Source organism: Odontomachus brunneus, unplaced genomic scaffold (assembly GCF_010583005.1).
Source record: "Odontomachus brunneus isolate Ranch 3 - 2012 unplaced genomic scaffold, Obru_v1 Obru_scaffold_097, whole genome shotgun sequence".
Classification (NCBI taxonomy): Eukaryota; Metazoa; Arthropoda; class Insecta; order Hymenoptera; family Formicidae; genus Odontomachus; species Odontomachus brunneus.
The window spans coordinates 13,027-36,776 of NW_022639547.1; the positions used below are offsets into that span (position 1 = coordinate 13,027).

The following is a 23,750-nucleotide window of genomic DNA, read 5'->3' on the forward strand; positions in this document are numbered from 1 at the left end:
TAAATCTGTGCTAAATTAGTCAAAAATAGTTCGAATCTCGGCCAAACCGAGAGAAATTCAGTAATTTTAATTAAAATTTTAACAAAATCGGCATAGCTGAGACACGAACTATTCTAAATTTCGTTAGCCGAGATTCCAACCAAAATATTTCAAATCTGCGCTAAATTAGTAAAAAATGGTTTGAATCGCGGCCAAACCGAGAAATCATTTGTATAAATAATTTTTTTCAACTTTTTACATGTTTTGTTTAAACATTCTATTATTTATACAAATAATTTTACACATTTGACTTCATATTCACAATCAGCAAACCAAAAACGCCTATATTTTGTATTCAATTTTATTTCTTATGCATTTTTGTTGCACTTATTGATGATAGGAGTGAAAACATTAAAAAGTACTATAAACTATCCGTAAAACTTAAAGTGAGCCAAAATGGAAAAATATAACCTAAATATTTTTTGTATTTCTACATTTGTGCCAAATTAAAAAAAAATCGGAGTGTAACTTTTGGGTAGGTTTACTTGTTAGAGATTCTCTCAGTTTTCTTTTCTTTTTATTGAGATTCTTCTAGTTCCCGGTTCGCGAGTGAAATAAGAAGAAATCCGGTCTGTGGATAGACTTTTTACAAAGGCGTAAAATGTAATATAGCGCGTGGAATTAAGGTATCTCTTGAAATTAGAAATTAAATTTTATTTCAACGACGGAACGCGCTTCGATTCGCGAGCTCACACACACACACACACAGGCGCTGTTATAGAAACTAACTGCAATCCACTTGCAGCTATACATTACTGCGGCTGCTTTACTAACTATAAGGAATCCTCGTGTGCAGTAAAAAGTCGTGTAAACACCCTCGGGGCTTCGCAATAAAAATCACGTCGTGACGTTTTCCAATTTCCGAATCAACCGCAGCTCCCTTCTAGCGATTTCAAAGTCTTCCAGATCGAATCCAACGGCCACTGATTTATCCCCGTAGTTTTATCTCACAGAGTCTATTGATTATATCGCCTGAAAATATTGCGGTATCCGCTCAAATGTACACTCTCATCCCGGATTATACGGCTTTTCCATTCAGCGACGAAGAAAGGCGGTATCGTGATGAAAAACAGTAATCGCGAGAGGGAAAAGGACCGGTCTTGCCCCGCGAGCGCGATAAATATGGAGGAGGTGGAACCCGGAACTCCGGACGACTATTGTTTTAACGAGTGTTTATTGTTCGACGAGAATTGGAACGGCGGGATCGCGTAATAACTTACGAGGGGACCGCATAACGCACGATCTGCCGATGCTTTTCGTCTCTCGCGAGCGTAAAGCGGCTCGGCATCGACACGATTAACCCTTCGTACTCCATGTCGGTGTGGTCGGCTTTGAGAATCTTCAAACTTTACACCCCACAGGTCTCGACTTAGATAACAGCGCATTGAGAAAAAAGATTTATTTCTGTGAAATACCTCGTTTATTTCTGCGAATAAACTTCATATCCCACGAGTAAATTTTCGAGTATCTTCTTCTCGATGCAACAATGAAAAATTGAGGCAGAATTACAGATGGTGCGAATTAATAGCTTCTCTTCGTTTGATTCACATCGATTGACAGTTCAGAAATTGTATCGAGACAATTGTTCCGTTCTGGTCAGGCTACATAGATTTTCACCACGATCTCCTCGAAATTGTTTGACCTCATGAGAATGCAGAGTTGGGAACGTTACTTCAAAAAAGTTACGCGTTATCTTTATCGATATTTTTCGTAAAAAGTAACTCGCTATCGTTACTTGTTACCAATTTTAACAGCTCGTTGCTTTTTCGTTACTTTTTTATAATATATACTAAAATAAAATACGTAACTGATTTTCAAATGAAATTATTGTTCTTAACCTTAAATTATTATTTTTAGTGTAGCCAGTTTATCACAGTTCAGTTAATAGATGAGTTGTATGAGTCGAGTCGTAAAAGATAATATTTATGAGGAAACCATCAATCTTTACTGAGAAAAAAAATATTTAAAAATTAAAACTCAAGCCGAATAAACAATTTAAATATTCAATCGAATATTCAATTTAAATTAAAAGAATTTTAGTTTAAGTGAATATGTTAATGGTACGTACCTAAGAAATGCTTGTTAATTTTTAAATATTTTTCTCTCAGTGTGACGTTTTCTCGTAAATGTTGCGAAAATCTGCCGAGTATACCAAAGGGTCGATCGTACGAGCGCGGAGACGCGTCTCATCGAGCGTGTTCTCCGACACACGTGTTTCAAACGACGCGTCTTTCAGATGGAGTTAACTCGGGCTCCCGAGAGGCGACTAGCGGAAAGGGTCATGACTATGCACAGCTCCGATCATAAGCTATCCTCGAGAACGCGGTCGTCTTATGGGGTGTGTAACGCCGCGAGCCACCAAAGCTCTTAAATTAGTGAACACAACGTCAAATGCAGTTTACAATGTAAATGGACTCCGGGACGGAGGATGCAGGCTCGATCGATATGGCGCGTGGTCAGTATTTAGCGAGTAGAGTCCCGGGTAAATAGCCGAATATATCCGGTGGATAGAACGTGTTACGAATGGCCCTGTGCATTCATTAGGGTGTAATTTAACAACTTGAAAGTTAAGAGACAACTGGGAGAACGAGAATATGAAATTGTATCGAGACAATTGTTCCGTTCTGGTCAGGCTACATAGATTTTCACCACGATCACCTCGAAATTGTTTGACCTCATGAGAATGCAGAGTTGGGAACGTTACTTCAAAAAAGTTACGCGTTATCTTTATCGATATTTTTCGTAAAAAGTAACTCGCTATCGTTACTTGTTACCAATTTTAACAGCTCGTTGCTTTTTCGTTACTTTTTTATAATATATACTAAAATAAAATACGTAACTGATTTTCGAATGAAATTATTGTTCTTAACCTTAAATTATTATTTTTAGTGTAGCCAGTTTATCTAAAAAGAACAAACTATTCAAAATTGCCATATTCCTGGCTCGGAGAACTAATATTTCTTTGCAAACTTCATTCTTCTTATTTTTTATTATTCTTCACACAAAAATTGTTGTTATTACAGAATTAAGTAACGACGTTACAAGAAACGCATTATTTTCCAATTGTGCGAGAATGTACTTTACGGCATTCTTATCAGCTTTTAAGGCTCCTGAGTACTCGCCGCGGTCATGTTGAATTGACGTCAGAAGTGAGAAATGACACGCTGAAAATTCTTGCGTGCCGTTTCCGAATGAAAGGATATTTGTATGAAAGAACACTTTAGATTCGCATGAGCTTACTTACAAAATGTTGCTTGTCACGTTGATTTTTATTGGCTATTTATTGGCTGTCAAGGAAAAGGGTAGTTTTCATACGTCTTACGAGTATGCTTACGAGCGAACAGAAGTGTTCTTTTGTACAAATATCTTTTTATTTGAAAATAGCACGCAAGAATTTTGGACATGCATTTTCCCACTGCTGACGTCATCAATCACGATCTTTTAAACAGTTTCCGGTCTGTTTTTTATTTTGCTTTTATATACATATATTTTTTGACAGAAATGTCGAAGGCTTTTCGTACGTGAGCTAAGCTTGGAAATTATTGAATAATAAAACGTCGAACGAGAGTGCACTTTAAATAAATTGAAGTCTAAATGAAAAATATTCGATAACAAACGTGTTTCGCCTCTCGTAACGTAAAATCTTTCCTGTAAGCGCCAAACCATCTGAAACAATCAAAAGGTCCATTCTGAAGTCTCTAATTGCGACCTCACTGAGTTATGATGTCAGAAATGAAAAATCGCGCGCAGCGTTGCAGTATAAGCAGGACAACGCATGATTCTTGCTGACGTCACAATTCGGTTGCAGCCAGAGAGAGAGAGAGAGTGAGAGACAGAGGGAGAGAGAGAACGGGGATCTTAACATTTTACGATAATGATGACGATTGGACATGGGACGTGCGTTATGTATACTCGTGAGGAAGATAACAAACAATTAGCCGTGCGCTTAGAACACCTTCCGCCGCCACGATAGGTAGATCCGTGGATTTGTATTTGCATGCTTATCATCTCGGCCCCGGAATAGATCGCTCCCGCATGCGCATTTATGCGATAACGTTCGTGCGATAACATATATATCGCATCCGGATAGCCGAAATTTCAGCGGGCGAGCACGAAACGCGGCGCGAGTGCCGTGGCGAAAAATTGAATGTCCCTGGCTCGTTTTTAATTTACGTTCCGTATATTATCGTTATCTCGCAGTGCCGTAAAGTACGCGGATCTCCCGCTCAGCGTCACGCTCTGCCGATAAGACGTTATTCGTTCGTTATTCCTCCTCTGTGTGTTTACACGCATACACCAGAGAACACGTATATCACTTTGAAATTGTTGATATTTTATATTTCCAGCGAGAGAGATTTTTCACATTTCATATTATTTGTTTTTCACGTTATATTTTCGCTAGTTCATTTTTTACCTTATCATGTCCTTATCGTGTTGTATTTATTTGTTTTTATTTTGTTTGTATATTAATTTATTATAGCGAATTTTATATTTGGAAATTCTTTCTCACTGGTGAAAACACGTTGCAAACTAATGCAAATCAAATGCCAACTGGAATCGAATCGTGAAAGACCGCGATTGTGAATTGGGACGGATGGGGAAATATATTTTAAAGACCATAGCAGCGCTGGTGATCGGCTTAATGCATTTATGATCGAGAGGGTAATAATATCCGTTGTTGATAAACAGACATGAAATGTTACTATCGGATTACCGACGTCCGACATTATTATCAACTCGATAATAAACATCAGCGCGACCAGCGACAACCCATACCATAGATTGTAATGTAATATACGTACGCAGAAAAATACATACAAGCAAAGATTGGTTAGTTTAGAGTGTTTCGTGAGTTAATATATATCCATAAATCTATCTCAAGTTTATCTCGTGAGCATCAGATTTATTTCAAATACATTCTGAGTACTAATAGGTTCAGCATTTCAGTGAAAAATACTGGAGTAAAATAAAAGTTCGATTTGCTTATTACGTAGAGTCGAAGCAACTTTTTCTTCGACAAAGTTTCATGGTAAAAAGAGTGAATACTTCCTTTGATAACGAGCTTTCTTCAAACTTCCGATGATTATATTTTGAGATTATTATCAAAAAAATAATTATAAAGAAAAGTAAACCGAGTAATCGCCACCCCCGCCCCCCGCCTGGTTGCGGTGTTCCTTCGATATTTTTCTGCACTCGCGACGATCGAGTTTCAGTTCTCGTTGTTGTTTCACTGACTCCTGTATGCGCGACGAAATTTCCTTCGATATTCAAACGTAGTAAAAAACGAATAAATAATGCACCAGCACACACTTGCAACACATGAACCGCATATTTGTTGTGTATACGTACATTATTTCAACGTTTAGAAACATTAACGCAGATAGAAATAATTACACGGAGAAAAATAATTGTGCTCTTTTAGCAAAATCGTCGTTGCTACCGCATATTCGTAGTGACATAAAAAAAAAAATTTAGTTGACGTAACTAATTTTACAAATTATTCGTTATCAGAGCAGAAGTAGTTTCGTTGTCAGAATAGAAAAATTTTGTTGAGTGTATTTGTCCTAAAAGTCACGTTAATTTGCTATTGATGCAAAATAATATATCCTTAGTAAATTTATTTGCTATCGCAGCAAAACTCCAACTGCTTATACAAATCCATCATGGTTTTTATAGCAAAATAATTGTAATAATTTGTAGATTCAGCAAATAGTGATTAGTATTCTTAGCAAATCTTTGCTGTCCATATAATAACGAAAAGATTTTGCTAGACCATCAGAAAATTTCCTGGGCCAATAAATTATTTTTCTCCGTGCATAAATGTCGTTTGACCGTACACACAAAAATATACATACTGCTTTCGAGTAAATGTCACTTGTTTCAAGCACTTCGTAAGTTTGTAACAATTTAATAAGTTATTAAGTTTATAATAATTACTATAATAATTCGAAACACAAATAAACGTTTAAGAATACACAGTCGGGCGCAATTATCTTGAACTCGGCTAAATACGCCGCCACAATTATATTCCCAGCAACCTTCAAAAATTTCTTTCTGTCACTGCACGGAAAAAAGTAATTTGCTGCAGCAGCAAACTAATTTGCTACGTATGGACAGTTAAATATAATTCGTTGTGTTAGCTACTTTTTCTTTACAGCAGGAATCTATTTTCTTGCTATGATAACAAGAAAATCTGCTCCTACAGCAAGAAAAATGGTTAACATAGCAAATTTGCTACTGATGGACAATTAAACATAATTTACTGCTTTAGCTACTTTTTTTGATGCAGGAACAGATTTTCTTGTTATCATAGCAAGGAAATCGGCTCCTGCAGCAAAGAAGAAGTGACTAATACAGCAAATTATGTTACTTGTCCATATGTAGCAGATCTTTTTCTCCGTGTTGGAGAAATTGGAAATTACTTACTGCTCAATCTCATAGATTGTCTCGTCAGCCTGACGCCCGAGACACCGCTTTTCCCCTTTCGAGGCTCGAGTTTCCCCGCAAGTTCCTCGCCAAAGTCTCCTCGTGCCGCCGGAAAAGCGTACACAGGCCGTGAAACCGGTTTCCGTTTCCAACGTGCGTCAGACGGTTAACGAACACCTCATTAGTTTCCGATTCATTGCGGATATATCGATCCGGGCGCATTGACGTTCGACCAATTTCAGATCCATCATCTTCGTTGAGGCTCGCACGGGGCACTCGTATCGTAACAAGAGCCATTAGAGGTCGACGCGCACGGCTGGGATTTCGAGGGCCGGACGGAGTTTTGCGCGATCGTCGGAAAATAGCGTGTGCGTTCCGTCGTTGATGGAGTGCACTTACGTAAACGCACGCAGCTGCGCCTAATGGTCCCCTATTTACCTGCATAGCTGCGGCAATTATGTCGTCTGCACGTTGGCAGCTTTGATCGTGGAACAGAAAAACCCCAATACCGGTCGCGTGAGCGATCGATCGATCGATCGCAGTGATTTGTTGCACAGCTTTGACGCTTTGCGGGTCATTGGGTAGATTGGTCTTATCCCAGATAGACGATAATCCATCGTCGTTATGATCATCGTTATGTACAAGCCACGGAACTTTTGGATTAAATTAAGCAAATATTACGCTCTGACTGACAACTTGAGATTTTACACTTAAAATTTATCTTTCCTTTTCGTCACATATCGAGCAATCCTCCTTTATTGCACGTAGCTTCATCGCGTAAAAGCATTTGTAATTCTGTGCAACCAGTGCGACATAAACTTTGCAGAAAAATGTCAGTATTCTGTCGGTAAAGTTTTCAGCTTCCTCCTTAACTGTTCAATTTACGTCGTAGAATAATGTGAATTATGTCACATCGATGCAACAGAAAATATGCTTAAAGTTACTTAGATCTTCATATGCTGAGAAGAAAATACTTGAAAATGTATTTATGGGATATAAAGTTTATTTCTAGAAAATATAAACTTTTATTCCCGTCACAAAAATAAATTTTCAAATGTTTTCTCGATATATCACATTTCGCGTGATATTTCCAGCGATTTTTCTATCATTTCAAATCTCTTTTGTAATTCTGTTTCGTTGTTTTACGTAATAAATATGCGCGCCATATAAACCGCTTATAAAAGATATGCTATCTTTACAAATCAACTAGTAAGGTTACTGCCAAATTTACGTACCTCTATCTGTCTGAGTCTTCCCTTTTTGAGGGGAGATTTGGTTTAGATAGTCGAAAAAATTGGATGTTTCTAGACCGAGAGAAAAATTATGTTAAAATCAACAATCAAATTATATTAAAATCAAATTGTTTATTTAAATCAGGTAAACAATATTTGATTTAAATAAATAGAACGTAAATTTAAGTAAATATGTTAATGGCACCCATCAAAGAAATATTCGTTGATTTTAATATAATTTTTCTCTCAGTGTACAAATTTTCTTCAAAGACGTGAATAAAGAAGGGAGATATCAGTATAAAGTTCCGACTATACTACTTATTACTACTGTAAGTAACAACACTTTTCTCATGCGATGTATCGATGCAAGTTTCCGATTGCAAACTATCCAATTAAAATCGGCGAAGGCAATCTCGACCTCTCAAGATTTCGCCCGTGAAAAACGAAGAAAAAATTTGTACAAAGTTTTCCAATCACACGCGCGTGCACACATACACACGCAAGGAGATTTCGTCGTCCAAAGTGCACTGCATGGATCACGTACAGGATGTCCAGACTTAAATGCAGCGACACGATAATTATTGGAGTATTAATTAAAGATTGACAAGTTAATTCACGCGATATATCACGCGGACTCTGCAGAGGCAGTCTGAAAAGACTCATTTAGTACTTGTTTTTGAACTGCTTCTTTTCTCTTAGCAGTCGCGGTGGACGTGCACTGGCACGAAAAATTAAAATCTCGAAATTCAGAAATTGGGGCAATTTCACAAAAAGTCACAGATCCAAATACGGAGACAATATGCTGAAATACAATCTCCCCGAGGTATATAATTGTGTCAAGGAGAAACTATTACTGCGAGAACAGTACATATAGATGTATTAATATCTACCCATTTGGATACATTGCGTTCACACGAGTAGATATTAATGCACCTGGCTATATGCAACGAGACAATTTGGGTATTCCGGTAAAATTGTATTTCGGGAGATTGTCTCGATATATTCGGATTTCGATATTACGACTTTCCAGGGAATTGTTCCACCTTTTAATTTTCGGGACAGTTGCATTGCAATGGCAAATATATATTAAGTGTGAAAAAATGTCTTAAAAATAAAAAGACATTTATTTGGTGGGTACTGTGTGTGTAACATATGTACTTAATTTTTTATTTAAATGAAATAAATTACTTTTACAAAAAGCTAAGAAAATATATATTTTCTTACTTGAAAAATATTTTATTTTAATACAAGTAAATATGTTATTAGCACTCATCTCATCAGGCGAGTGTTAAGAAGCGTTAAGGAGTAAAAATTAGGTAAAATTTAGAGTTATAAAAAGTTGTAAATTAATTTCAGTATAAATTTTGGTTATATATATATATATATATATATATATATATATATCTTGATATTTAAAAAATGAGATTTTATGGTAAATATTAACGTCACTATGTTCATTTTTATACTGCTCTGTAAAAAAATATGCTTCAACGGTAACCATTTTGACCTCAACAGAACTGATCTGAAATCAGTATCAATATATTTTTTTTTATTTAATAGGGTTATCGGTTCACAAAGGCTTTCCGCAAATTTCAAAGTTATTTTTTATTAATTTCTTTTACAAGCTCGAATTTTCCATTGAAAAAATTTATTCACAATTTTTTCCAGTTCCCCAAATTTTACGTGATTTTTACTTCTGCCAGGTTCCTCGAATCCCTTTTAAATAGCGCGTGACTCATACACGCAGTCGGTTCGGTGTTAAAAAGCAAAACGTGTTGGCAATCGAGAGAACCGTGCGACAACATGGCGGCACTAAACGCTCCGATCAGGGCCCGTTCCGATAAAGGTAGCGACGTGATCTCGGGCATTTCTCTCATCTTCAAGCAATGACGCGCGTCTCGTTAGAGGTCGCGTCCGGCATGCCGGATAATATTTGTCGGTGATCGGCTGAACTCGCGCAATCAAGTTCCGCAATATCGACTGGGCGAGGAAACGAGACAATTGACCTGACTATGGCCGCAAAGTTTGTTCGCCTCCATGAGTGTACGTCTCGCGCGCGCGCACACACACACACACACACACACATACACAACACACGTTCCTCGTCGGGCCATTGTATCAGGCCCGGAAGATAGCGGAGTATTTGAGTTCCGCGGTCGTGAGAGCCATGATAAATTGCTATGGAAGAACGCACCGGCACATTCTTCGAATTCCGTCCTAATTTCCAGTGAACGGCGACAAACGGCGACGAAATCTGCGGCCGCCATCGCCGTCGTCGCGACGAGAAAAGTTCTCGACGCGCAATCGTGATTGATGAACAGAAACACACACCGACGTCGACACGACACGGTGTTAATCGCGGCGACTCCCCTCCCCCTCCTCTCTCTTCTTCTCCCCCGCGGAGCCGGTAATAATAAGGATTCCGACGAACCTCAGCTGTAACAATGATTGACGATAAAATAAGGATTCGGAGATCTGTATCGCGAAGCCTTACCGATTATTCGCGAACGTTTCCCTCGGTCACGAAGAAGAATGATCGTGTGCGTCGGAACGCGTTTAATCGATAAACGGCGGCGAGATATTCGGCGGTCTGGAGAGCCGTTAACGCTCCCAAAACTCCAATATTCGCGACGCCGGTCGATAGTTGATGAATAATTAAAGTTACACGACGTCCACATGCAGATTCGCGCGGGCGCGGATGTTGCGCACGTCATTATATCGCATAAATTGCGATATAATGTGATTTGATCGTACACACAAAAATATACCTACCGCATTCGAATAAATGTCACGTGTTTCAAGCACTTCGTAAGTTTGTACACGGAGGAAAATAATTTCGCTCTTTTAGCAAAATCATCGTTGCTACTGCATATTTGTAGTAACAATAAAAAATTTAGTTGTAACTAATTTTACAAATTATTCGTTATCAGAGCAGAAGTAGTTTCGTTGTCAGGATAGAAAAAATTTGTTGCGCACGTCATTATATCGCATAAATTGCGTTTGATCGTACACACAAAAATATACGTACCGCACTCGAATAAATCGTCACGTGTTTCAAGCATTTCGTAAGTTTGTACACGGAGGAAAATAATTTCGCTCTTTTAGCAAAATCATCGTTGCTACTGCATATTTGTAGTGACAATAAAAAATTTAGTTGACGTAACTAATTTTACAAATTATTCGTTATCAGAGCAGAAGTAGTTGCGTTGTCAGGATAGAAAAAATTTGTTGTATTTGTTCTAAGGATCACGTTAATTTGCTATTGATGCAAAATAATGTATCCTTAGCAAATTTATTTGCTATCGGAGCAAAACTGCAACTGCTTATATAAATCCATCATGGTTCTTATAGCAAAATAATTAGTAAATTCATCAAATTATATCCAGCAAATAGTGATTAGTCTTAGCAAATCTTTTTGCTGTCCATATAATAACGAAAAGATTTTGCTAGATCAGCAGAAAATTTGCTGGGCCAGCAAATTACTTTTCTCCGTATAATAATTTAAAGCTACTAATAATAAGCTAGTTTATAATAATTATTGTATAAATTCGAAACACGAGTAAACGTTTAAGAGTATACAGTCGGGTGCGATTATCTTGAACTCGGCTAAATACGCCGCCACAATTATATTCCCAGACAACCTTCAAAAACTTCTTTCTATCACTGCACGGAAAAAAGTAATTTGCTGCAGCAGCAAACTAATTTGTTACATATGAACAGTTAAATATAATTCGCTGTGTTAGCTACTTTCTCTTTGCTGCAGGAACCTATTTTCTTGCTATGATAACAAGAAAATTTGCTCCTACAGCAACAAAAGCGGCTAACGTAGAAAATTTGTTACAGATGGAACTAAACATAATTTATACTGCTTTAGTTACTTTGTTGCAAGAACAGATTTTCTTGTTATTATAGCAAGAAAGTTGACTCCTACAGCAAAGAAAAATAATACAGCAAATTGTTTAGTTGTCCACATGTAGCAGATCTTTTTTTCCGTGTGTTTATTAAAAGAGTTATCAAGACATTATTAATATTCAAAGTTGGCAAATGACATGTTCATTTCCTCTTGTGCCTCGCTCCAGAATTTTCCAAGGGAAAAGTGTCTCATTGTCGTCATATGAGAAATCGTCGTTACACTTGTATTATCGAGGTACTATCAGTGTGTGGATTTTTTCCGGGGTAGAATTACAGAGGGAGGTATAAATTGTGCAAGCGAATTTTTGCTCAATACATTTATACATTTGCGTTGATTCAAATTTTTTTCGTCGATTCGCACACATAGGGTGGTAAATCGAGGTAAATCGAATGAAAATAAGTTTCGACACAGTTATCGCGTTAGTTTTCTTTTTTTTAATGGACTGTTTTATCATGCCAGTTATCTCTGGCGTGATAAAACAGCTCGTTTGAATAAAAAAACTAACTGTAACTGTTATACGAGACTTATTTTGATTCGATTCGCCTGAGATTGCCCTACAAAGACACAGCGCACATTTTCGACGCAGTAACGGAATCCTCTTTTACGTTTGGTCGCGAGATAAATGTGTTTTCGGAAACGATTTGAAACTCGGCGCGGCGTGCACACGGAACGAGATGTATTTCAAGGAGAAGCGTACACGGAGTGTGCATCGGGAGAACGCACGAATCAAGAAAGTGTAAATATTTATTAGAGAAAGAGAGAGCGAGCAGGGGGAAAGGGCGGGAGCGAAGGAGGGGAAATGAAGAAAGAGAAAACGAAGGAGAGGGGGGGGGGGAGAAGAAGAGACGATCTACGGTTGCGTAACAGCACAGTTACATTTATTAAACGCGAAGCGGCCCCGCGAAGAGTGCTTCAACTATCGCAATTAGTTTCCCGCTCATGCCGTCCGGGTAATTAACTCTTGTAAATGAAAGTTTTATTAACAGCCGCTTCTCCCGGATTGCGCCGGTACGAATAACTCATCTGGCATAATAAATGCTCTCCAAATGTGCGCTCGAGCGTCGAGTCGTTTACGACATGCACGTTTGAGATAGTACGGCATGACGAATAAAAGAAGAAAAACCACAAGCTCGGCTATGTCGATCGTTTGTACATGCGCGCGCGCGCGCGCGCGCGCACGAGTGTCGATATCGCTTTTGCTCCTCGGAGCGCGTCAATTGATCGTCGACAGAGCGGAAATCGGGGCGAAAATCGATGGGAAGCCGAGCCAGACTGCTCCTCCCCGCTTCTCGTGAAAGCGTTTAACCTTTCAATTATCAAAACGCGATCCTGCGCGTCGTGCAGTATCGATAAGGGAACATTTGTTTCTGCTTTAACGACTTTATGATTCCGCCGTAATTATGAGAGTTGGGTGGGTGAGTGTGACTGCGTGTGTCTGTGTGCGCGCACGCGGTCGATTTTGCATACTTATTACGATGTAAGCGATGAGAGATAAAGTTCGAGCGGCATCCCTGGCTCGTTAACATAAGATTAACATTCATCGTGGGGGTCACGTCACCCGCATTTAACAAGTGGTAACCGAGAGCGAAGTACGAGCACATATGGGCACTTTATTAATACCTTTCGACCCTTATTAATAGTCGTTGCTTGAAACTCTTAGGTGAGATATTTAGGTCGATATTAATGTTCACAATAAATCGTGTTGTTTTAACACTCAGGCTCATGTTAACAGTTGTCACCTAAAACTTTGCTCATATATGAAACATATTCCAATTTTTATTGGAATTTTATTCCACTTCATTGATACTTTTCGACGCTTATTAATAGTCGTTGCTCGAAATTCGTTTTAGGTGAGATATTTAGGTCGATATTAATGTTTTAACACTCAGGTTCATGTTAACAGCTGTCACCTAAAACTTTGCTCATATATGAAACATATCCCAATTTTTATTGGAATTTTATTCCATTTCATTGATACCTTTCGACCCTTATTAATAGTTGTTGCTTGAAACTCGTCTTAGGTGAGATATTTAGGTCGATATTAATGTTTTAACACTCAGGTTCATGTTAACAGCTGTCACCTAAAACTTTGCTCATATATGAAACATATCCCAATTTTTATTGGAATTTTATTCCATTTCATTGATACCTTTCGACCCTTATTAATAGTTGTTGCTTGAAACTCGTCTTAGGTGAGATATTTAGGTCGATATTAATGTTTTAACACTCAGGTTCATGTTAACAGCTGTCACCTTAAACTTTGCTCATATATGAAACACATTCCAATTTTTTATTGGAATTTTATTCCACTTCATTGATACCTTTCGACCCTTATTAATAGTTGTTGCTTGAAACTCGTCTTAGGTGAGATATTTAGGTCGATATTAATGTTTTAACACTCAGGTTCATGTTAACAGCTGTCACCTTAAACTTTGCTCATATATGAAACACATTCCAATTTTTTATTGGAATTTTATTCCACTTCATTGATACCTTTCGACCCTTATTAATAGTTGTTGCTTGAAACTCGTCTTAGGTGAGATATTTAGGTCGATATTAATGTTTTAACACTCAGGTTCATGTTAACAGTTGTCACCTGAAACTTTGCTCATATATGAAACATATTCCAATTTATTTGAAGTAGGTATTTGAAATGTTTCAGTTGAATTATATAATATATATTTATATCTGCAATCGCGGGTGAAAAACTCATTTAACTCTGAATTCAAAGATGAATATTTCACTTGAGACGAGTTTCAAGTAATAAATAATTAATGCGAACCTTCAAAAAATGATGAGTGTGAATTCCACACGGAATAATTAAAATAACAATAATATATTAACACACAGGTATGTTAAGAATTTAGCATATCTGTTAACAGTTTTAACAGTAGATTAATCTTGTCACAAATATAAAATGTATTTTACAATTCAGCTGAAAAACTTGATCTAACAAGTAAATATATTCAAAAGGTACATACCGATTTCTTTATAATTTTGGCACAAATGTAAAAGTACAAAAAATATTTAGGTCATATTTTTTCATTTTGGCTTACTTTGAGTTTCACGGGCAGTTTATAGCTTTTTAATGTTCTCACTCCTATCATTAACAAGTACAACAAAAATGCATAAGAAATAAAATTAAATACAAGATATAGTTAAATAATTTTAACAAAATCGGCATAGTTGAGACACGTTAAAATGATTCGAATCTCGGCCAAACCGAGAGAAATCCAGCAATTTTAATTAAAATTTTAACAAAATCGACATAGCTGAGATATGAACCATTCTGAATTTCTTTAGTCGAGATTCCAACCGAAATATTTCAAACCTGTGCTAAATTAGTTAAAAATGGTTCAAATCTCGGCCAAACCGAGAGAAATTCGACAATTTTAATTAAAATTTTAACAAAATCGGCATAGCTAAGATACGAACCATTCTAAATTTCTTTAGTCGAGATTCCAATCGAAATATTTCAAATCTGTGCTAAATTAGTCAAAAATGATTCGAATTTCGGCCAAACCGAGAGAAATTCGACAATTTTAATTAAAATTTTAACAAAATCGGCATAGCTAAGATACGAACCATTCTAAATTTCTTTAGTCGAGATTCCAATCGAAATATTTCAAATCTGTGCTAAATTAGTCAAAAATGGTTCGAATCGCGGCAAAACCGAGAAATTATTTGTATAAATAATTTTTTTCAACTCTTTACATATTTTATTTAAACATTCTATTATTTATACAAATAATTTGACACATTTGACTTTATATTCATAAACAGCAAACCAAAAACGCCAATATCCTGTATTCAATTTTATTTCTTATGCATTTTTGTTGCACTTGTTGATGACAGGAGTGAGAACATTAAAAAGCTATAAGCTGTCCGTGAAACTCAAAGTGGGCCAAGATAAAAAAAATAAGCTAAATATTTTTGGTACTTCTACATTTGTGCAAATTAGAAAGAAATCGAGATGTAACCTTTGGGTAGGTTTACTCGTAAGTCTGAATCTGAATATCTCACATGAGATAAGTTTCAGGCGACAGTTATTAATACGCGCCTTAAAATTGAAATCTTGGAATTGATCTTTTATCCATTTCCCTCTCCTCAGTCTTTAATGTCGAATGATTAGCGATATTCTGTTATTTTTGAGTCGAGTCGTAAGTAACTCCTGGTTTCTTCCCTTTCACCCTCCCTTTTCCTTTGATACGGGATTACTTCTATGTGGAACTAGACTAATCGAACGTGTGATCATCACAAGCGTTTCTCACCGTCGTTCGACACGTTCGGTGCTGGAGCGGCAGATAAACTGGTCAGAAGTATCCCGTTGAACTCACGCGTCTACGTTTACACAGCTCGAGCGAATTGAAAATCTGCTACCCGTCGGGCGATTCCGGTTCGCGAGGCGACGCGACGTGACCGGTTCGGCGGATAAGCACATAGGTATCGCAAATGTCTGACACAAACGGTTCGTGAAAACGAGTTGAGAAACTCCCCCGTGATCCCTGTCGCAACGGCAAAGGAGGAGGTGGAGGACTTTCGAAGCCCCGGCGGTCGTCGACAGCCCGAGGGGGTACGAGGCGAGGGTAACGAGGCTCGTAACCGAATTTCCAGATCGCCCGCTTCCCGACGATCCTTCCGCCGCGCGATCTCCATTCTCGCCAAGTGGAGCAAGAGATTATGCATTGAACCACCCTCCACCCGGATAGAGAAGCGCCACTGATTGGCTGAGTTTCGCGTCAAGCTTCGCGACGACACGCTCCACTGACAGGGTGAGACCATGGTCGTCGCTGTTGTCGTCGCCGTTGCCGTCGCCGTCGCGGTCATTGCCATCGTTCGAGCTCGTAATCGCGGATATCGCAGGTCACGGAGATCGCTGGATGGAATAAAACAAATATACACTTGTATTTGAATCTACAGAGTATCTCATTTCAGTGCACCATGAAGATGTGGTTACTAAGAACACGAGCGCGCGCTTATCCTCCGTCTTATCTGAATTAATTTTCGGCGCGAACGACACTTACTTCGAGTCCCGCGACAACGGCAGGGTTGCATCGCAAGCCACCTGCTCGTCCGCAAAAGTTTCGCGCCTCGTCGTAGTTCTCCGAGGGTTGTTGCGAGATTTTCGGCACCAGCTGGTCGCCACTGCGTGTTCTTTCAGCAGCGTACGGGAGTGCCGCGCAGTTTTTCGATATTTTCCCAGCCCCGTCTGTACCATCCCCAGCGTTTGTCGGCTTGTCCGCGACGTGGTGCGGCGCGAACGAAGATGAAGTGACGGCGTTCGATCCCCGAGAGCCCGAGAGCTACACCGGAAATTCGGCGCTCGGCTCAGCACTTTCGTGCCGTCGGTCGTGCCCGTCGGGCGGGACCCCGAAAGTTCATCGCCGGTAATTAAGGATCGCTCCTCGAACACCGGGAGTTATTCGATCGGACCGCGGAAGCCGCAGGCATCCTTAATAAGGATGTCACGCAAGAGGATGTACAGAAGAGCGACGACTCGATCGTGCTCCGTCGTGATTCTCTACGTTCCATTCATACGTCCTTCGGATTTCGGACTGCCCACGGAACACACTAACCCAACGGGTAATCCAAGTAAAACTGCGATATTATGGCGCTAGAATTTTAACACGTAAAGTGTTACTTAGTTACTTTAGTTTAGAAGGACCAATCAGGATTTTACTGTGTACTCTAGAAGAAGATAGAACTGCCGATAAATCTGATGGTATATGCAAAAGTAACTAAGCTTCATTTGGTTAAGATCCTACTTACTCATTCTGAGTTCTGTTTATACGGCCACGTCGATCTTCTCGTGGCTGGAAGAATCTTAAAACAGTAACTCGATTGGTTTAGCTTCAGTTTACGCCTTGCGTCCACGGTTACAGCAATCCATGTGCGAAAACTCTTACCATTACTCAAAGAGAGGGCCAAGTTTCGTCTGATTTTGGGGCTCTTGATAATGAACATTTTTTGCATACACTTACAGCTTACGTTGAGGCTCAAATTAGAGAGTTACATATTTGAAATCAACTCCAGCCAAACTCGCGCTGCCTCTGTATTGTTTCTGTTTAGGCCACGTACATACACTGAGAGAAAAAAATAATTGGAATAACTATAATCTCACTATATTTTATAGTTCGTTTTGGCCTCAAACATATATTTATAGTTCATCTAAACATGAAGATATAGTAGAATGAACACAGATTTATAGATATAGATTTATAGATTTAGATATTAACACCATCTTATTATTCTATATATATGATAAAGCACCTTTTAGGAATATAGTTATACGTACCTATATTTGCCAAATATTCCAATTGCATTGACTATATAAAATAGTTAATTTCTCTTACCATTCAATATTTGCCACTTTATTACTATATTTTTTATTTCAAATAATTTTAATTCTTGGTAAAAATTTTACACGGGTCAGTTATACTATGCTTATATTGTAAATATTACAAATATTATGGTAACATTTACTATAAAAATTATATTCCTAACTATAATTTTTTTACTATGTCATTATAGTTCCAAATATCATACATTTTTTTCTCAGTGACGTCATGGAACATTTACTAGATCGAGGCTTATATAATTTTAAGCCTTACGCACAATACTTGAGATTGAAAGTCGCATAAGTAACTCTGATTATAATGGCGTTAATTATAACGATTTCAATCTTATTCATAAAGTCGAAAATCCCATAACTCTCGATCTACACTGAGGGAAAAATGTATGACACTTGGAACTATAATGGCATAGTAAAAAGATTATAGTTTGGAATATTATTTTTATAGTAAATTTCAGCATAATGTTTGTAATATTTACAATATAAACATAGTAACTGATCCATGTAAAACTTTTACCAAGAATTATAATCATTTGAAATAAAAAATATAGTAAGGTTGCAAATATTGAATGGTAAGAGAAATTAACTATTTTATATAGTCAATACAATTGGAATATTTGGAAAATATAGGTACATGTAACCTATTCCCAAAGCGTGCTTTACTATATACATAGAGTAATAAAATGGTGACTATAAATCTGTTTTAATTCTGCTATATCTTTATGTTTAGATGAACTATAAATATATGTTTGAAATCAAAACGAACTATAAAATATAATGAGATTATAATTATTCCAACTATTTTTTTCTCTCAGTGTACTTTATTGTCGCGCTTTGATAGACACCAATATGGCGTACACTGTTCCCCTCTTACGTCTGCTCGGACAGAGGGTATATCCTCCCTCTTGTTATTTCTTACCTCCATGATAATCTGCTACCTGCAATTGTTCGGAATATTATAGTACGTCCGCACTGTTTTGAGACGTCGCATCCTTCGGACTGTTTTTCCACGCGACATTCACGCGTCCACTAGACGCAAGGGGAGAGACGTCAGGCGGGAAACGTCATTTTCCTGTGTAACCGCACGTAAACAAAAACAATGCGCCGTCTACGGACGGAGACGGTCGATAAAAGCCGGGCGATTTAAGTTCGATTGTTTCCTCTCGACGCGGCCCGTCGGGAAAGCTACGAAAATGCTCTTATCGCAAAGAGGATTTTCCTAACACCATCCGCCAAATCTTCCGTGTCGAACGTGCATGAAAGGTAAGCATCTCCTTCTAATCTTGACCTGTCTTCCGTCCCCTCCCCTCCCCTTCTATAGGGTGTCCCGAATTTAAATGTCAAAACTTCGGGAGCGTGTAGGGAATCAATAAACTAAGAGAAAAAGTGCTTTAGAGAAATGCTCGTTTTTTGCTTCGTTTTGGAGAAAAAATCACAAAAAAAACAAACATAGTTGCTTTGTCTCGTATTACCTCTAAAGTATTATCGTCATTGAAATCGCGCGCACGCGCGCGCACACGAAAACAATAATATTCTGTTTGAATATTCCGTGAAAACTTTTTTTGTTTGTTTACATTTCTGCCTTTCTCCTATAAATTCGCCAGTTACTCATCAGAAGCTATCGAGTGAATTCCGATATAGTACAGCAATGCTGCAGCAACATTGCAGTAATGTTATTTTGCACTATTGCAATATTGCGATTTCATTGCGAAATGTTGCTGCAATGTTGTTTTTGGGTTGCAGCAACGTTAAAATGTCCACTTTTTTAAATATTGCAACGCAATATTATAGCAATATTGCAATATAGTAAATTTGCAATAATATACACTGTTATCGCAAATATTTATTAATGTTGCATACAAGTTGCAGGAATTTACAAAATTACATAAATATTTTATCATATATATCTCTAACTTTTGTTTTATTATGAAATATTTGGACTAAATAATTTATTTTTGTTGTTGTACACAAAAAAAAAGGTTTAGTTGAATTAACCAAATATCTGGTCGAATATGAACGATTCAGAAATTCCGATTAAAGTAACCCGAATTCTGTTTAAAGCAACAAGATTTTTGATTGACTTAAACAGAGTTCGGGTTACTTCAATCGGAATTTCTGGATCGTTTATATTCGATCAGATACTTGGTTAATTCAACCAAATCTTTTTTTCCGTGTACTAAATAATATTATAAGAAAATTATAATTACTGCTTCGGTTGCATATGGAGACAAATAAGCAAGTGACAACGTGAATAAATAAGTGCGAATAAATAAGTAATAAATAAATAAGTATACACGGAAAAAAAGTTTAGTTGAACCAAATATCTGGTCGAATATGAACGATCCAGAAATTCCGATTGAAGTAACCCGAATTCTGTTTAAGCCAACCAAAAATTTTGTTAAAGTAAATAGAATTCGGGTTACTTCAATCGGAATATCTGGATCATTCATATTCGACCAGATATTTGGTCAAATAAATCAAACCTTTTTTTTCGTGCAAAAATGAAAACTACGTTTATCTTTCTTTGCGATTTTCTCCAAAACGAAGCAAAAACGAGCATATCTCTAAAGAATCTTTTTTCTTAGTTTATCGATTCCCTACATGTTCCCGAAGTTTTGACATTTAAATTCGGGACACCTTGTAAACACGCACTCCGGCACACTGCCGCGGCAGAATCCAATCTCCTCGCGCCGCTCGATCTTTGTGTTTTCGCGATACTCCGACGGTTTATTCCTCCGACATAAGTCGAAATTAACGATGATGCCGCAGTCTCGCCGTTCAGATAACCCGCGGGGAATCCTTCCTGCGCACGACCGTCCGATGACTTCTGTTCTCGGCGACGACACGTGAAGGAATCGTTGAGTGAATATTTTCACTCGAAACTGAAGGGTGAATCCGATGCATTCCACCGCACAGGGGAACATATTCGATTGAATCCAGTCGATTGAAACATATGGAGTCAAAATCTGATCTTCTCTCGCCTCTAATCTTAAGTCAGACGTTCATTCTCGTAATCTCAAGTGGCAGTGTTTTCACTGTCGCCTCGAATGGAAGTACTGCCGCTCGTTACTTTAAGAAATTTAGAGAATAGCTTTTCTGTCCACAGTTTCAAAAAAAAAGTGAAACTCGACCTTTTTTTGGTGTGTAAAACCGGTGTACTTTTGTGAGGAATCGCGCACGGAGTGCCTTTTTTAAGATTAAGGGATGAGATTTAATGACGCGTTAGTTGATGTAAGCGAATATATCAGCGGCCAAGAGAAAAAGAGGACTAAATGCATTTATAAAGACATTAACATTCTATTTCCCCGTTTCCCCTAATAACGAATACTATGAATAAAATATGCTCGCGGAATGAGATAATGTACTTTGGGATACACAATGGAGGTTTTCGAATATATCAAACGTACTTTTATTCCGGATTTTCATACGGGGGAATATTTCGACATGTAAACAGAATTAATGATGAGATTTTAATGATCGAGATACACGGAATTTGGTGCATATTATTAAATATACGTGTACGCATACTTATAAACATTGTAGCCAAATGAACAATAAAATGAGGAATAAATAATACAGCGGCTCGGCGAGCGTCATCATCCCCGAATAATTAGGCGAAACGAGATGTGGGATTTAAAATTAAACCAAATGTATTTAATGATCAATATGTATTTTCGAAATACGATTTCTCTCTCTCTTTCTTTCTCGTCCGTGGACGCCAAATATGTATTTAGCAAAAATACGCCATATTTTCCGCTTTTTCATAATCGCAATGCAATTTAATAAACGCGACAAGTAGAACAGAGTGCATATAATCCAGAAACAGGAGAAATTTGTAAAATATTGATTAGACGATTGTACGTCAAATGACGAAAGTTCCGCACCAGCCCTTCATCGCTTATTCCAAAATTGACACCGTCCTCGCGCGTGCAGAACTTTTTTTTTATTCACGACGGAGACCCAGATACCCATAACAGTTTCCAAAGTCGCGTCATAACTTAGTCGAGTCGCTTCTTATATTCTTCTGAATATCCAAGAAGAATTTACGCTTTGATTCATTTGCTTGCATAACTACGAGGCCTTAATAAAATTCGAACGGAAAAAAGTCTATTGTATGCAGTGTGTCATCAGCAAACTTTAATATTATTCAAATTATAGTTTTCTCTCTCTCTCTCTCTCTCTCTCTTTCTCTCAGCACACATACACACACACACACACACACGCTATTGATACATCTTTTTATCGAGACGAAGCAGTCATAACTACTAGGGATGAAGGAAGGGTGGGAGAGAGGCAAGAAGTAGTTGGAGTTGAAATTTAAATTGAACTAGAAGTCGAACGCATCAATTGAGACACGCGGAAATAACTCGTAAGAAAATCTCGATATCGGAGGAGAACGAAAGTTATTATCAGTAGTAAACAGGAAAAAATCAAGCGTTTAATATGAAGCCGTGCTTTAAGTATTCTCGCATAATTCAATAAGAATGAGCTGATTACGAAGAGACGCGACGGAGGCAAACTCCAAGCTTGAAAAGACATCAATCTTATCCCGTCGAGCTCAATTAGTGTCTGTCACGCGTGAAATTCATTTGAGATCGTACATACGGCAGGCATTGTACAATTTCTTTAAACCGTGGATTTTGACTGTAGATTTCATATAAATCGTGAGGACAATTTTTCTGTTTAACTTTTAGCGAAAAGAAAGCTGACTGAATTTTTCAACAATTTTTTCCTTGTTCTCCGTGATACATCTCTTTAATTTTCCAAATCAAACTTTTAAGACTATGTACCACTGTTTTGACATTCTTCTTAAAATAACGCTAAATTTCTAAAATCAGAAACCAAGACGCAAAGGATTTAACTTCGTATTCGTTGCGAGTGAAGTATAAACGAAAATCTTTAAATAGACCCGCACAAATTCCGCAAACCACATCAAAGATCTTGAAACAGAGAATATTATTTCGTCTAAACCTTGTTTGAATCAATGAATGTACCGGAATTATCACAGGATATCGATGTCGGTAACAATGAACACCGAGGTTCTTTCATGGCTCGTTTCAGCAGCTAGTGGCGGCGAACACACCACAAAGGTAGCGCGCTTTTCCATTGAGCTTGCGCTCCAAAACTCCGACTCTTTTGTATGTGCCGGTTTTTGTTGTGCACGGGCGCTGCCCGGGTATCGATGAATTTTACAGTCAACATTCCGAAACATTTAGCCTGACGTGCGTCGACAGTTAATAACTTTATATTCGCCAATAAAATCGTGCTCTCACATAATTTGCGACCTGTTTCTGTCGTTTTCGGACAAGTTCGCGTTGAGGCATGCTGTAAATGCAGTGAACACACACGATAGGCGATTCTTCAGTGCAAATATACGGGCTGTTCCAAAATTATCGGAAAATACTTTAATGGCGTATCCCGAAAGTAGTAATAGTAATTAATCCTGGAGCAGGAAGAATCCTAAACATGGATAAAGTTTATTCAAACCAACTTTTCCTAAAAACATGTATTTTGTTTCTTGTTATTATTAATCTTTTTATTTTATTAACTTTATTTTTTATCGCTAAGATATTAATAGAATTATATTTCTCGGCAATTTATACTCTTTTAAATTAAAATTAAAAAAAACACTAAATTCTGGTAATTTTCCTGGGAATTGTGAGAAAAAAATGCATTGGGTAAAGTTTATCCATTTAGAGTTCACGTGACTTTTTAATATTTGGAATTCCAGTTATATATATATATATATATATATATATATATATATATATATATATATATATATATA

General features: G+C 37.6%; 1 protein-coding gene across 1 annotated transcript in view; it reads right to left on the reverse strand.

Moving 5' to 3' along the window:
- Window positions 1-292: 292 nt before the first annotated feature.
- LOC116848592 overlaps window positions 293-23,750 on the reverse strand; it is a 258,441-nt gene continuing 234,983 nt past the window's right edge. Inside the window, exon 6 of the mRNA XM_032824851.1 lies at window positions 293-3,705. Coding sequence (XP_032680742.1) covers window positions 3,614-3,705 — 92 coding nt within the window. The 3' untranslated portion in view covers window positions 293-3,613. The remainder of the gene's footprint in view (window positions 3,706-23,750) is intronic.